Source organism: Strongylocentrotus purpuratus, unplaced genomic scaffold, assembly GCF_000002235.5.
Source record: "Strongylocentrotus purpuratus isolate Spur 01 unplaced genomic scaffold, Spur_5.0 spur5_scaffold_19, whole genome shotgun sequence".
Lineage (NCBI taxonomy): Eukaryota > Metazoa > Echinodermata > Echinoidea > Camarodonta > Strongylocentrotidae > Strongylocentrotus > Strongylocentrotus purpuratus.
Genome location: NW_022145604.1, coordinates 3,237,820 through 3,254,616, shown reverse-complemented (window position 1 = coordinate 3,254,616; position 16,797 = coordinate 3,237,820). Strand labels below are relative to the sequence as shown.

Here is a 16,797-nt window from a genome sequence, read left to right as displayed (position 1 = left end):
CGGGAGAATTGGCCTGCCACCACTGAACCTGACATTGAACGACCATACCCTGTCTGCTTAAGGTAATGGAGAATTGGGGCGTCCAAATTCAACCTTACTAGAAATGGGAAGGTTAACAAATTGACGATATTCTTTGGATTTATAGATGGTACATACGCCCATTGGTAGAGTATGCTGTACCTGTCTGGCATCCTGGTATTACTCAAAGACAAAGATCCTTGATTGGAAGGGTGCAGCGCAGCAGGCTCTTAGGCTCATTTTAGGCTCCCAGTACCTAACATATGACAATGCCCTGGATGTCACACAATCACAAACTCCTGAAGATAGACATTCTAATTTGTTCAAGATTACCTCCCCTTCTCATATTCAAAATTTTACCTACACATTACACATTCTTGTCCTATGCATGAATTTTCTTTTAGAACTACATATGTAAGAGTTTTACTTCAAATTGACTCTCTTGCCCCAGGTGTGTTTCCTCTCTTGGAAGGCCTTTTCTATACACATCTGCTTTACCTTGTACATGCAGTATATGAGGATGATGAGAAAGATGACACATATTATTGAGACAAGATAAGGTAGGATCCTCTCCAGAATGCCAGGAGGTGGTTGCTCTGTAAGAACAACAAACATGAAAAATGCATATTAGGGTCTACGAGAAACATGTCAATCTTATAATTAAGATGTCAATTCCTACACGTTACTGGATTACATGAATGTGTTTGTTCGATTTACAACTGTTAAGTGCATAAGATAGAATTAAATTTTGATAAACCTAGTTGTAGCAGCCACAATTGTGGCTAACAGGGGAATCTAGTAATTTGAATTTAGTAGGTTCATGCTTTGAATGAGTCGACAAATGTAGATTCTCCAACTTCTGTTCAGATACCACGTCGATACCACTTTCATTTTGCAGCGTTTTTGGTATTGTTCAGTTTGTATGGCAATTTTGAGGTTGAGTGATTTGAAGAAAAGTGTGAGTCTTGTGATGGCTCTGCATGCAATTCTCTTGGAGTTTACAGCCCTTGCAATTATCTCAGTGGCTTTTAACAGTAGCTTATAACAGTAAGCGGAGGCAAATTGAAACCAAGACTTGGACAACTGCTGCAGGCCAGCGAGCTGTATGGAGAACAGCTGTAAAGTGAAAATGAAGGCGGTCATTGTCGCTTCGCGACAGACAGCTACTACTACTACTACTACTATAACAGTAGCTTATAACAGTTATTATAACTTATTATTGATAAGGAGTTTAATGAAACAGGGCTTTGGTCTTATCTTGTACTTACCAATGACTAGCTCAGCATATTCTGATGTAGAGTTGGCATCAAGTGCTTCACAATAGTAATTTCCTCCAGCGTTGATATCCGCTGTTAGAGTGTAAGAGATGTTACCGACACCTTGCCAGAGGTAGACTTGAACATTCTCTTTCTTCAACTGAACCTTTGGAATGGGGTGTCCTCTTACAAGAAAGCATCTGATAGTGACATTCTCCCCAGCTTTGACCTCACTGTCGCCAATCTCAATCTTTAATTTTGGGAGCTCTGAAATTAGAAATTGAAAATGTTAAGTCATTGAGAACAGTTTCTCGGAGAGCTGAACAAGAATTTATACCTCTACAAAATGGAAATTGTACTGTTTGATTATAACATGCAAATTTACACACCAATACTAAAAAGGCCTATTGGAGCAAAAAGACCCTGCCAGTTTGAAGATTGTTTCATGTTTTTGGTTCAAACTTAGTACTTTTCAAGGTATTTTACAGTAGATAAATGCCCAATGCAAGAAATGAGGGAGCCTTTTTTCAGAGATGTGGTACAAACTCAAGCTGGGTTGAGGATGTCCTTAAGCAAGGCATTGGATGCAGAGATTCTGCTTCATGCAATCTAGGCTGATGACATCAAGCTCTTCAGAGGCTCTGAAAATCTCTGGATCACTGACTATATTCCTTGAAGAACTAACCTGTGATGGAAACGTCATAAGTCTGCCTATCTTCTCCGCCTCTGCTCTCTGCTACACATTCATACCTCCCGCTCTTATCAAGTGGTGGGTTAGCCACTTCATAATCCAGCCACACCACTGATGCGTTGCCCCCGACAACCGCATCATTCAAGGGTATGCTGCCAGCTTGGATGCGGTATAAGCTCAAGCTTGGACGAGGATATCCTTGAGCAAGGCATTGGATGCGGAGGTTCTCCTTCATGCGATCTAGGCTGATGACTCTGGGTTCTTCTGAGGCTTGGAGAATCTCTGGCTTACTCACTTCTACAAGGCAAGCCACAAGAGTTATCATCATCACAAATCTTGTAGTGCATTGTGTGAGTTTACTGGATGCTTGTAAGACTTTATATATTTGATATATATTGTTTTACACATTTTTATTCAAAGTCAGAGCATCGCTCCATACTTCATAAATATTTGTTATAACCAAAATAATTACAGCATGTATCATTTTACGATTATTTGATACTAGTTGTTTAGTTTATTAGGATCAATAATTAATATGAAGATTGCTAGAAGTATAGATTTCTTAATATATTCTTGTATATATTTATAATTTGTAAACTGAATTGTATGAGTCTCCGGACTTTTTATTTAGCACATTTTTATTAATTGAATTGAATTGATTGAATTGAATATATATATATATATCAAGGAATTGATAGCTGAGCTTGGCAATCATGTCTTCAACTATGTCAATTACTTTCCAAGTATTTGAGAACTAAAAAACCCAAAGGACTATTTACCTCTGACACTGATGACCTGTGATGCGTTCTTCTCCCAATTAGGGTTGCTGCCGTTGGTTGCAACACAGACGTAGGATCCAGCATCACTAAAACTGACATTGGTTACCAATAGAGTTGAAACGAGAGAATAGAGGGGAAAGCTGTACTTTGGGGCTGAGCTGTTCAACCAGACATCAGTACCATTGGGGCTGATGAAGACCCATTTTATCTCGGTGAAGAAGAATACTGTCGCATGGCATTCCAGAGTAAGATCATCACTAATGTAGGCAATGTCAGATCCTGTTGATATGCTAACGCCAGCAGCAGTATCTACGCACATTTTAAGAAAATGTGAAGAGAGAGAAATACAAAATGACAATAAATACATGTAATAATACATATTTTTTCAGAAAGAACACAGAGAGGACTTGGAAGTTTTAAGTTTTAAAAACATTGATAGAGTGAACAAACTGTGTTCTATCTGGTTTTATAACTAGAGTAGTAAAGCAAAAAGTATTTTCAGTCATTTTGTTTCCATAGTTTCTAGAGTTAATTCCCAGTGCAGTTTTAAAGTACTTGCTCTGTCAACTACAGATACTTGTGATCTCTACAGGACATGCTCACATTGTGAAGACTACACACACGTGTATGCAGTCTTCAAGCTTTAGCAGTCGTCCTAATAGACCATTTCGTAGTTAGCACATAGGTCAAATGACCTCAAATATCCACAGATCTTTTACTCATGGAGAAGTCCCACTTCGTGTATTTTAGAATAATCAATGCTAAAGTCATGTATGTGCTTCATGAATAGCTTTTGTTTGCCCTCTTGTATCATAGAATGTACATTAGGAGCACAAATGAATAATGATTACATAACATGAGCACGTATTCATCTCGGTGGGTTTTACAATTTTATCAGAAATGACCTTTACCTGCCCATGCGCAGATAGTACACAGTGACAAAACTTATGACACTAAATGTATGTGACCACAGCAATCACATTGTCTAATGTATGCAACACAGTGTAATTGCATAGGGAATTTGGAAGCCATGTGTACAAATCTTACTTTTGACATATAATGCAGGGGCAAGAGAATGGGGGGGGGGAGGGGTGTTGCAAATCCCCTGGGGACATTTTGAGAAATATTTGACTGCCTCATACGAAAATTATAGCTACACACAATTCAATAATGATATCTATACTCTCTTTTAGATAATAATTTTTCCTAATATGAGAAAGATGTAACCTACCAAGGACTTTAAATTCAACGATTTCCTCGACATCGTCAAAAAATGGAGACGTAGACCAAACTTTACAGTGATACATGGTCCACACACTAGCCTCAACTGTGAGTGTAGCGATGCTGCCATCATGAGAATAATCCACACTCTCAAAACCAGACTCAACAGAAACCGGGGCCAAACTCTCACTAGATCCACACTCTAGTTCCACGGAGGGGTTAGCCGAGCACCTCTTGTAGAACCAACGTGCCCTTTGAAAAGGATGGGGAACGTCAGTTAGTTTCCAGTACTATGATGTGGTCTGGCAACAATCGATCAGCAGTCAATTTCAATAGTCATCAGTGAAGTATTCTACACTAAACATATTGTTATTAGGGACTTTAAGATTTGCACGTCGACATAATGGACTGCTAAGTGTGACGTCCTTTTAAGACGCTGACAGTGCTTTAAAAGGACGTTGCAGCTAGAGCCATAAAAGGATGTTACAGCTAGTGCCTTTAAAGGACATCACACGTAACAGTCCTCTATGTCGATGTGCAAATCTAAAAGTCCTGGGGGGTGTTTCACAAACATCATAAGTTGAACTTATCTCTAAGTTGGACTTAAAAAATATGGAAAGCCATTAGCATCTTTGAAAATATTTTGTAAAAGTTATTTTGAAAGGCATTTATTGTTTATTGAAATCATTCATATTTTCTATCATCAAGGAGATTTCATGTTCTGGATGTGGAATTAATAAAAAGTCTAAAATACTTGAATTTCTGCTTTTGAATATATTTCATTTAAAGACTCCAATGGCTGTCCATAATTTTTAAGTCCAACTTAGGGTTAAGTTCTACTTAGGATCTTTGTGAAACACCCTCCTGATTGTCAAGATTGGACCTAACACTCTACCAAACCCTAAGCCTACTTGTTAAATTCATTTAACATCCAATACAACCTTAATCTTAACTATATATTTGAAATAAAGGAGGTGTTTCTCGATGATAGGATCCATGCTATGGCACTGTACTGTACATGTACATGTACCTAGGATCATAGCCTAGCTTAAAAGACTCTAACAATGGTCAAATAAAAAGAGAATTAGAAAAAGATAGAGTGCAAAGGATTTTCTTATGATATTGTAATCATTAATAAATATCACTGACAGCAAAACCATTGTGAAATATTAATGTTCCAATGTATTTCAATCTATTTTCTTAAAATATATTAGCAAGGCGTTGTTGGTATAGAAATCATTATTCAATGATTTTCCAAAGAGAAAATGTAAAAAGCATATCATGCTGTTTTCATAACTTACATTGGTTTAGGTTTCCCTGTTGATTTACACTCTAAAGTATACATCTCGTCTTTGACGAAACCATTTATAGTTGAATTAAACAGTCTGATCGGTGCAGGATCCATCGAGATGAAGGATTGTGGAGGTACTAAATATAATAATGAAAAGTCAAGAGAAACATTCAAATTAATATTTCAAGAAGTATTTAGCGTCACCTGTGCCTGGGAGGCAAAAAGTGAACTGAATCACTGTTACCCTCGGGTGTCGATCTCCTCCATGTATATTTCTGATTGGGGGTGTGCAAGTAGACCACTACATCGGGGTTTCCCCCTACTCTTATACAAATAGTGCAGTGGGTTCTTAACATGCAAAGGTGGTGACTCCCCTCTACATAATCATAATAATGGCACTTGTATTAACAGATGTAGGTCCTCATTCTTTTCCTTTGCCTGCATAGACAGGTGGTCTTACTGTGATGTTGTTGTTATTATTATTATTATTATCTTTAACATTATCGTTATCATTATTATCATTTTTATTATCATCATCACCATTATCATTATTATTATCATCATAACCATTATCATTATTATTATCATCATAACCATTATCATCATTATTATCATCATAACCATTATCATTATTATTATCATCATAACCATTATCATTATTATTATCATCATAACCATTATCATTATTATTATGATCATCATAACCATTATCATTATTATTATCATCATAACCATTATCATTATTATTATCATCATAACCATTATCATTATTATTATCATCATAACCATTATCATTATTATTATCATCATAACCATTATCATTATTATTATCATCATAACCATTATCATTATTATCATCATAACCATTATCATTATTATTATCATCATAACCATTATCATTATTATTATCATCATAACCATTATCATTATTATTATTATCATCATAACCATTACCATTATTATTATCATCATAACCATTATCATTATTATTATCATCATAACCATTATCATTATTATTATCATCATAACCATTATCATTATTATTATCATCATTATCGTTATCATTATTATCATTATCATTATTATCATTATCATCATAACCATTAACCATTATTATCAGTCTTACCCTGTACTGAGAAGAAGAAGCTAATAGTGGCATTCTCATACTCGTTCCATACATACACAGTGTAGTCTCCTTCGTGAGCCTCTGAGACGTTCGGACTGCACATGCTAAGAATCTTTGTGCTAGAATCCATCGTGAGGACCCAGTTCCTTTGAGGAGAAAGCTTGACCTGAGGCGGTGGGTATGCGGGGACGTCAAAGGAGATGCACTTGGGATGATTAACAATAGCCGTAAGGTTGGTTGAAGGATCCGTAGCATTGTAACGATGGCTGATGCCTGCGTATCCCCTAGCTGCATGAAAGGACAGTTAATGTTTCAAGAGTTTATGTAGAGGTAGACATTATTCGATGAAGCGAAAGATAGATAACCACATCCTATTCACAATAAAATAGTCTCAAACGAGTCACAAAATAGTGGGGGGGAAACAAAAGCACAGAAAATATGTTTTTTGACCATTTATAAATCTGAATATATTTTTTATGAATCTGTTGTTTTGAATCCTTAGCCTAAAAATATGTATTTTGTCTATTTTCCATTTTTTTTCTTACGAGAAAGTAGAAGAAAAATAGTCTGGTGTCTTAGGAAATACTATAAAAATATATATTGATGTTACAGGGCCCAGGTCTATTCATATATATGTATTATGCTCTTTACATTCAGGTGTAAATGGGTACCTGGCAATTACTGGAGTTATATAATGGCAGGACCCTCAGGAACAACATTATTGATACTGATGAGGTTTCCCTGGGTAAAAAAATAATCAATATTGTTATTATCATTACTATCTTTTCTCACCATGCACTTGAACGGTGATCTCTTCTTCTAACGCCAGTCCAATATTTTCAGCATAACATGTGTAGGTGCCATCTTCTTCTAATGTAGCATTTTCAACAATCATAAATTTGATGAATTGAGCGTCATATGTGGTAGTGTCAAAACCTAATTCATCATATTTACGTTCTAGCTGCAAGGAGAAATGGAAGTAATCAAAACTCTTTGGCTCAATCTCAAAACCAAATAAATTGCATATTGGTTAGCAGCTAACACATAAAATTTTTTACCCCAAATTCAGTAGAGGGGCAATCCATCCTTCGATTTGGCTGAAAGCACAAAATTCAAAGTTTAAATCACTAATGGTACGAGGAGCTTAAATCACCAAATTATTCTAACAGTGAAATAATATGAATTTCTAGATTTCTCCTATTAAAGTAACTTTTGCTTTGGGGTTGTAATATAGATACCCTGTAGCATATTTTTCTCCGATAAAATAATCTGCTTAGTGATAAACAATTTGGATATATTATAATTCTAGTCCTTTTGTGTAAGAAAAGAAATGAATTAGGTTCCTATACTATGTCTCAGGCAAGATCTGTGTGCACATTTTTTTTTTTTTTTTTTTTTTTTGGGGGGGGGGGGGGGGAGGGGGTTGGTGATTTGTTATACATGTGTACCTAACTTTAGTTGATAAAAGACAAAAGCTCAAAATATGCATAAGGTCCATGCATGGTAAATGTGTTCAAATTTCTCATGAGCAACATAGTTACCATAGAGAGAATTTATGAAAGCCAAATGAAATGCATTTAAAATCATTTAGCCTAGTAATTTATAAAGCAATAAAGTGTCCATCTATATTCCACATTAATCACTGTCATTCAATAATTGAGCAAAAAATTACAAGGGTAATATTTAGTAATGAATGACAAGGAGAAATTGACTTCAGAATGCCATAAGTCAGTTCATTCAATTACAATCAATTAGCCAGTGCTCACTCAAGCCTAAAATAGTGTAGATTCATTTTATTGTCATCCAAATAGATAGACCCTTACCCATGATTTCATAAGAAAAATCATACAGATATCATTAAATCCAAATTTTTGAGAATATATTCAAAGTGTGTATTTTTTTAATGCACTTTATAGCATATATGTATTTTAACAAGGTCAGAAAGAGGTATATGTATAAAATGCAGATAAGCTAGTACATCATACAATAAACTAGTCAAAAGAATGAAAGTGTGTGCCAGGGATTTGCAAGGTGAACATATCGAAACATGTAAAAGGGCCAAAAATGTAGAATAGTATTAAAATTGAAAACTTCCCTATAAGTTTGGTGGAAAAATACTCATTGTTAGCAAAAATTTCAGTAATTTTTCTATTCAAATTCAAATTTCGCAATTGGTAGTGTTTTATTCACCTGATTTGTTATGTACAAAACTTTTGCACAAACATTCATAAACTCAACTTGGTGCTAGAGATACAATTTGAGATAAGTTTGAGGGCTTGTAAATCCCTGGTAGGGGTTATTAAACCTGGGCATTACCCACTTTGAAAATAGTCTCCAAAATTTTAAAAGGAACATTTTTCAGGATATGACTTAGACTTTACCTCTGTAGGTCTCTGACCCCCTGGTCTCACCCATGCAAAGCTGGGTTGGTATTCTACTGAGTTTTCCAGAGACAGAAGATAGGCAGCTACCGTTCCTATGCAATTCAGTTGAAACCCCTCCTTGTAGGCGATAACCTCTTGTTTGTCTTGAGTAACTTGCAGTTTCAACAAAGGCTTTTCATCTGTGGAAATAATAATGTTATGATAATAATAATTCTTCAAATAATAGTTATAAGAATAACAGTAATAATAATAATAATAATAACATTAATAATACTACTATAATAATAATCAAAAACAATAATAATAATAATAATAACAATGATAATATAATAATAATAATAGTGTAAACTTTAGATAGCACACACCGTCCAGGGAGGCTCATTTTGTTAGCTCAATATCAAAGTAATATCAAACATCACAAGACAGATTTAATCCTTGATTAAAAAGTTTTAGCACATATTAGGGTAACTCCAGTATTCTAAAAATTGAACCCGATTCCTTGATTAAAAACTTACTCGCTCCAGCATCCAAGATCATAGTCATAGATGCCAAGTTTCGGTCATTGTCTGGTAATGTTTGGTTGCTAGTCCTATTTGCAGTAATGGCATAGCACGTGAAGATGAGGCTTATCGCCTCAACATCGATTCGCTCTGGCTCCAGCAAGTAGCCAACCTTTGGGTCATATGTATATGTCCAATAGAAAGTCAGGTATTCCTTGTAAGTGTCTTTGTAGAACACTTTGAAGGTCACAAGACGGCTTGGGTCAGATATTCGACAGGGAACGGTGACTGGATTTGACTTGTTGTACTCTATATGCTCTGTAGCGTACTTTGGAAGGAATATGCGGGTTTCATCTGTTTGGGAAATAAACACAGATACACACGAGTCACGGAAAAGCAAAATGGGTGACCCTATTTATTGACTTATTTATTCACGATTTCTTTCAACAGGGTAGTTTCATTCAGTTCCACTGGAAGCCAGTGGACCTGCTTTTCAAGAAAGCCCTGCATAATACAATAACAGTATAAAACCTTAAGTATAATAATGCAATAATCAAAAATTGTACATACATGTGTTATGTCAGATTAAACATATATCTTTTAGAAATAACACTATTTGAATTCTACAATATTTATTCCCAATTTTGTTTATAAATACTGAATTACTACACTATTAAAAACAGCTAGCCCGCTTTGCCTGTCATGGGCTCACATATGCATATACAGTCTGCATATTCTTGATTCATATATGAGAGTGATGCACTTGTCATTATTTGCAGTTTTTCACTTGGGACAGATGAAAAGGGGGCTTATTCAATCCAAAATCTTTACCTTAAAGATTTTGATCAAAATGGTTTGTCTTGTACAGGCCAACCCCAGTTTGTCCTTTAAGGTTATCACAATTAAACATTCAATAAATTATACACTCTATTAAAAGTTCTAGAATTCTAATTTCAAACTTTATTTTGTTCAGCAATTGTAGCATAGTTTGAATGAGTGCCATACCCTTCACACTCCTCAATAAGATGCCCCTTGTTCTATAGCATCATCTCTTCAGAGTCAGGGGGACGTTAACTCTTACTCTGTGTTAAAGTATATGACTTAACGGCCTTCTGGCTCAAAACTCAACTTTCTTGAGCAAAACAGAGAACGAGATAGTACAAACCATCACTACTGACGAAGACATAGACCGAGGTTCTCAGAGACAGGTCCTCAGACTTGATGTACCGCAAGAAGAGACAAGAGAAATACCCTGTGTTGCTATACTGTGCAGGATCTATATCTAAGATACTCCTGTAATACACGTCTCCATTGGGTCGCCGTAACGTGGAGACGATGATATTCACTTCCAGGTCAGGGAGCTCGTGGACCCAGATAAGTGGCTGGGCGCCCTCACACACCAGGGTGAGTTTAGTGAACTCCTTGATCTTAATGTCAGCCGTTGAATTCAAGATAGTAGGCTTTCCTGTTGAAAGGAAAACAAAGTGAACGCCTTTTAAAGTGACATGCCAGTGTTCACAAAACTCACTCAATTTAGTACAGTCTAAAGCCGATCCAGTTGCTTGAAGAGTCATTACACTGATCTATTTGATCAAATGTTGAGAAAACACACCATTAACAATGGATAGTTGCTTGTAATATGATAAGATTCTTAGGTAATGGCAAATAATCAAATGAGAAAAGTCTAAAACTAGTCGTAAATCAAATGGGGAAAAAATAGATTTTTTTTTCCTTCTCAATTTTTTCCATATGAAAATAGCAGAAAAATAATCTAGTTTTCTAGGATATACCACACAAATATAGAGAAAATAGCCCAATTATATATTTTGCAATTAAAAAACAACCAGGGAAGAAACACATATGTTTAATACATACATTATGGATTTCTTTTTAGTAGGGAGAATGCTATAGTTGCCCCCCTGATAGTACCCTGATTTCATAATGGGGGCACCTAGCTCCAGGGGGTGTTTCACAAAGACTAAGATTGACTTTAAGTTGGACTTAACTATGGCAGGCCATTCATGACGCTGGTTGCTCTCACTATTGGTCTCTCAATTACAGGGGCGTAAATCCGTACCGAGGAGTGGGGGGATGATCGGCGATAGCCATCACATACTAGCAGGAGCACACGCCCACACTAATTAACGCAAGCGCGCGCGATCGCGCACGCACAAACACACAACAAAGACACACACACACACACACACACCCTCGCTCATTAGGGGTGTGTGGGTGATAGGCCTACCGCGCGAAGCGCGGAAGCTTAGACGTTTCCTTAAATTATTAGTAAAAGAAGACGATTTATTGTACCGTTCTCAACTGTAAATCCTTGTCTGAATTCAGTTCCCCCCCCCCCCCCCCTGTCCCGTGCGGAAGTTTTGGCGTTTCATTAAATTTTAAGAGAAAGTAGACGATTTGTTAAACCGTGCTCGACTCTTAACCCTTGTCTGAATGAATCCCCCCCCCCCCCTCCCGCGCAAAGCGCGAAAGCTTTGGCGTTTCATTAAATTATTATAAAAAGGAGACGATTTGCTGTACCGTTCTCAACTGTAAATCCTTGTCTGAATTCAGTTCCCCCCTTCCCCCCCCCCCCCTGTCCCGTGCGGAAGTTTTGGCGTTTCATTAAATTTTAAGAGAAAGTAGACGATTTGTTAAACCGTGCTCGACTCTTAATCTTTGTCTGAATTCAGTTTACCCCTCCCGCGCAAAGCGCAGAAATTTTGACGTTTCATTAAATTATTAGAGAAAGCAGACGATTCGTTGTACCGTTTTCGACTCTTAATAAGCTCTATTTATCTGAATTCAGTTACCCCCTCTCGCGTGAAGCACGGAAGCCTTGACGTTTCCTTAAATTATTAGAGAAAGCAGACGATTGGGTGTACTGTTCTCGACTCTTAATTCTCGTCTGAATTCAGTTTCCCCTTCCCGCGCGAAGCGCGAAAAGCTTAGACGTTTGATTGAATTATTATAGAAAGAAGACGATTCGTTGCACCGTTTTCGACTCTTAATAAGCCCTATTTATCTGAATTCAGTTCCCCCCTCTCGCGCGAAGCGCGGAAGCCTTGACGTTTCCTTATCGTGACATACTGTATACGTGTAGGCTATACATAAACAAAATAACTCATTTCTCATGCATTATGCTGCAATTGAAACAATCATATTTTTTCTTCTTCTTCTTCTTCCTTTTTTTTCCTCTCTTTTTTTTTGGGTAATATCAGGGGGGATGATTGTACAGGCCATCCCCCCCCTACTTCAAACCAGGGGGGAAGCAGCCCCCCCCCCCCCCCCCCCCCCCCCGGGATTTACGCCCCTGCTCAATTATGATCTTCAGATAATAAATTTTCCTTCAATAATGAACTGTCAAATAAGGTAAATTATGTAGATTTGCGACTACAATTTATACGTCCCTTCAGAGACCAATGCCAGTAAATGGTAAGAGCAAGCAGTGGCATGAATTGCCTGCCATAGTTAAGTCCAACTTAAAGTCAATCTTATTCTTTGTGAAGCACTCCCCTGATCGATCAACACCCTTATGGAGTTTGTAACTTACTGATGATCTGCACGAAGTATGTCTGTTCCACTGTGGATCCTTCATAGGTTGCTCTACAGGACACGTCCCCCTGGTATAAGTCTGCCTCCACACCACTCACACTGAACCCTATCTTGTTATCGTAACTTGGTAACTCATCTCGCGACACTACTCCACCGTTCGACAGGACCAGATTCACTTCGGTCGAAGGTACGGTGACACGACATGGCAGGATAAACGGGTCCAGAGCATACACGGAAATAGTTGTGGTGTCACTTGGCAAGAATAGCCTGTTGGCATCTATCGACAAGGAGTAAAGCACATTTATGTCAATGCAATTGCATAGCAGTCTGACACTGATGCATGTATACTGCCAAGTAATTGAGTTCTAGTAATCAATGCAAATATACTTTACAGAATCAAAATTCCTTACGTTACAGACTTTGAATAAATTATATCTGCCTTATGAAAACAATATAATATCTCTAACAGCTGACCAATGAGTCGAAAAAAAGACAAGCATATTTGTTTTCATGATTATTAATTCATTTTGCAGGTCTACATGTAAATAAAGGTAACTTACCCACCACATTCATTGTTCACTTAGGCCACTTTTATCTGAACAGTTGGATTTAACGTAATTTGAAAAATTTCATGTACCCTAACCCCCTTTTCAAACTTACCAGAGGCATTGACATAGACATATATATCCCTGGAGAAGTCTTCACTGTCATGGGTATGTGTGCAGGTAAAATACCCTGTGTCTGTGGTGGTTGCATTCACTACAAGCAGTTCACTGGTCTCGTTCCAAGAAGATGAATCTGCATGGTGAAAAGAGAGAAGAAAGCGAGGGGTCAGTGACACAAAGACGTAACTCCATTTTGACCATTTTGAGAAAAAGTGGTTTATGTGTCACTGAGCACTTGGGCCTTAAGGAGTAAAGTCTATGTTTCACTAACCATTGACTTCAATGGAGTGTTGGGTGGAGTAAACTCTTTGTGTTTCCTGGAAAGCCCACATTTTCCCGAACATTTTGATATCAAATACTCATTTTGGCAAAATATGGAGTTACGCAGACCTGCCAACCTCTGGAGTTCAAAAACTGTATTCTTTAGTGTCAAAAGTTGTATTTCACTGACAAAAGTTGTATTCTTGAAAATAAACACGGATTTTTACGCGGATCAATGCCTCTTACAGTTTATACCTACAGGAAGAATTTTTTTTCTTGATCATTGGTTGAATATGCATTATTTTGTCACGACTGGTGTGTTCGATGAACCAATAAACATCCCCAAATTGCCGATGTGAGATGCTTGTAGGATACTTTACAGGACAGAATGGACATTTTGCCATTGAAAATAGCGGACGCACACACAAAATATTAATGAATAAAAAAATAATAAAAATAAAAAAAATAAAATAAAAAAAAAATAATAAAAAAAAAATTAAAAAATCGTGTTTTTTTTTGTTTTTTTTGTTTTTGAAAATCGTATTTTATTAAGGAAAATCGTACTGTCGTAATTGCTTCTAAAAATCGTACTAAATACGACTAAATCGTACTGGTTGGCAGGTCTGGTTACGTCTTTGTGTCACTGAACCCTGAAAATATACTCCCTAAATGAAATTGGATTGAAAGCGAAACCCTGTTATAATCTTAAGGAATGCATGGAATAAAAGAGGAATGAAGAAGAATGAAGAGCTATTCAAAGTGAAACCCTTAGTGGACTAGGAAAATTCTTATAATAAATATATGGGATACCCTTATTTAACAAAATGTGAGGGGGGAGGTTTATGCACAGCGTGGCGACTACAGAGAAAATTTGAAATACTTTCTTAGTTTTTAATTTTTCACTATTATTATCCTCTGCAGTAAAGGCCTATATGATACCTTAGGAAAACCTTGATCGTTATGTTTTGAATTTGATAACATTTCTAAAATTAGTGGTAAATGGTATAAATGCCAAATGGGGATGCTTTTCACTGTATTTTTGGCTATTATAAACTCAACGCAATTATCATCCTGTTTATCTTCCTACAAGCCTAACACCAGTAAATATAGGAATGATAGGAATTGGGGGGGGGGGGGTATCATTTAGAGGGGGTATCATTTAGAGGTAGTATTTCAATGTCATTACACCCGATGTGATATTTTTTTTTTCGCTTTTAATTTATAAACTCCTTGCCTATGTCTGACATAGCCCATGAGCATCCCACTACCGATTGTATATGGTAAAAGAGTAAATGAAATAACCCCAAACTGTTATTTGAGGAAACATTTCTAACAATGTATGGATGTTGTAGTGTACTATCTTTATCTCAAGATTTGTATTTAGAAAAACATTTTCTATATGCCTTCCACTAGCAAACTGGTTTACTAAGTAGTAATAGGGGAAAGGATTTATATTATAATGCATGATAATAACGAAATTGAAATACTACACGGTTGAGAAGTCCCCTAATCCCGAAGGCCTAATTCTGTAAGTAACCAGTAATGCACAAAATCCGTGTAACCTACTTCCAGCCTATCTCCATCATGGAGCTGTCTAGCTCTATGTCCTAATACTCTCCCACTAATCATATTTCTCAGAAAATCATCCATTAAACTGACCATTCACGAGATCAGGAACGTTAAACAGAAGGGACGGCTGTCACATCCATTATAACTCCAAAGATATAGCTTTCATTAACAGCACGCTGTGAAGCATCATCAGCTGTTGCGTGCCATGTCAAGTTTAATACGGATTCAAGGATCGGGTTACAGACAAACGAGTCGATATAACTAGCTATAGATCCTACCTCCCCAATGTTTATTATTATTATTATGGCCTTACTCTCATTCTCCTATGGCTACTCAATTTCAGAACGATACACGCTACCATATCATTACATGCTGCCTTTCAAACAGAGTCACATAACACCTAGCAGGAGTCCCCAAAGCTGACTTGGAACATACAAGTTCACAAATGCTTGGAATAATATCTGCTCTTTTCGCTTGTCTGCTGTTATATCAATTCAACGACTGCACACTGCAACATGAGCCCGAAGTATAGAGCTATGAACTATTGGAACTGTGACCGCCTATTCCCACCTACAGGATTTACAGAGATCTGCAAACTTCAATCAATAAACCAACAGTGATCTCGTCTGTCCAGAAACATCGTCTGTTCAGAAACAGAAGCTGTTTAATAGCTCACATAGCTAAGATCATTGTGGCTCACAACAGACCATTTTTTTTAAATCAGGTGTAGTGACCGTATGAAAGTTTTACAGCAAATATTTCATTATCATTTCTTCCTTTCATTCCCTTATACTTTTTCCTCAATTCCTCCCCTTAAGCGGGTTTTTTCTGACAGAGAATATATCAACTGCCTTTTCAATAAGGCTACCACGTGGTTGTAACCGAAAGCCTCAATCTGTGAATAGTCCATATTCTCCAATATCGCTTAAGAACCTTTTATAAGCACTTCATTTCAACTTCTTCCTTTCAAGACGACCTAACTAACAGCTAGGGTAGTAATTCAATCAAATTTTGGAAGCAAGATATATAAACTTTCAAATAGGCCCAGCGTCATAACAAGAAGTCTAGTCAGTTACCTGGTATCGGAGTAAGAGGTCTAGTTTAATTGTTACCCGGTATCGGAGTAAGAGGTCTAGTTTAATAGTTACCTGGTATCGGAGTAAGTGGTCTAGTTTAATAGTTATCTGGTATCGGAGTAAAGAGGTCTAGTTTAATTGTTACCTGGTATCGGAGTAAGAGGTCTAGTTTAATAGTTACCTGGTATCGGAGTAAGAGGTCTAGTTTAATAGTTTACCTGGTATCGGGGTAAGAGGTCTAGTTTAATAGTTACCTGGTATCGGAGTAAGAGGTCTAGTTTAATAGTTACCTGGTATCGGAGTAAGTGGTCTAGTTTAATAGTTATCTGGTATCGGAGTAAAGAGGTCTAGTTTAATTGTTATCTGGTATCGGAGTAAGAGGTCTAGTTTAATAGTTACCTGGTATCG

At 36.9% G+C, this 16,797-nt stretch overlaps 1 protein-coding gene across 2 annotated transcripts in view; it reads right to left on the bottom strand.

Moving 5' to 3' along the window:
* Positions 1 to 16,797, bottom strand: part of LOC105437797 (vascular endothelial growth factor receptor 1-like) — a 61,345-nt gene that overhangs the window by 12,402 nt on the left and 32,146 nt on the right. For both annotated transcript variants that reach the window (XM_030990039.1, XM_030990041.1), the window contains 13 exons: positions 13,479 to 13,616; positions 12,817 to 13,095; positions 10,432 to 10,731; positions 9,282 to 9,620; positions 8,764 to 8,945; positions 7,175 to 7,343; positions 6,383 to 6,670; positions 5,267 to 5,393; positions 3,976 to 4,217; positions 2,745 to 3,053; positions 1,960 to 2,262; positions 1,287 to 1,541; positions 517 to 614 (listed from right to left, as the gene is read on the bottom strand). In XM_030990039.1, the coding sequence (XP_030845899.1) occupies positions 517 to 614; positions 1,287 to 1,541; positions 1,960 to 2,262; positions 2,745 to 3,053; positions 3,976 to 4,217; positions 5,267 to 5,393; positions 6,383 to 6,670; positions 7,175 to 7,343; positions 8,764 to 8,945; positions 9,282 to 9,620; positions 10,432 to 10,731; positions 12,817 to 13,095; positions 13,479 to 13,616 (3,029 nt within the window). The remainder of the gene's footprint in view (positions 1 to 516; positions 615 to 1,286; positions 1,542 to 1,959; positions 2,263 to 2,744; positions 3,054 to 3,975; positions 4,218 to 5,266; positions 5,394 to 6,382; positions 6,671 to 7,174; positions 7,344 to 8,763; positions 8,946 to 9,281; positions 9,621 to 10,431; positions 10,732 to 12,816; positions 13,096 to 13,478; positions 13,617 to 16,797) is intronic.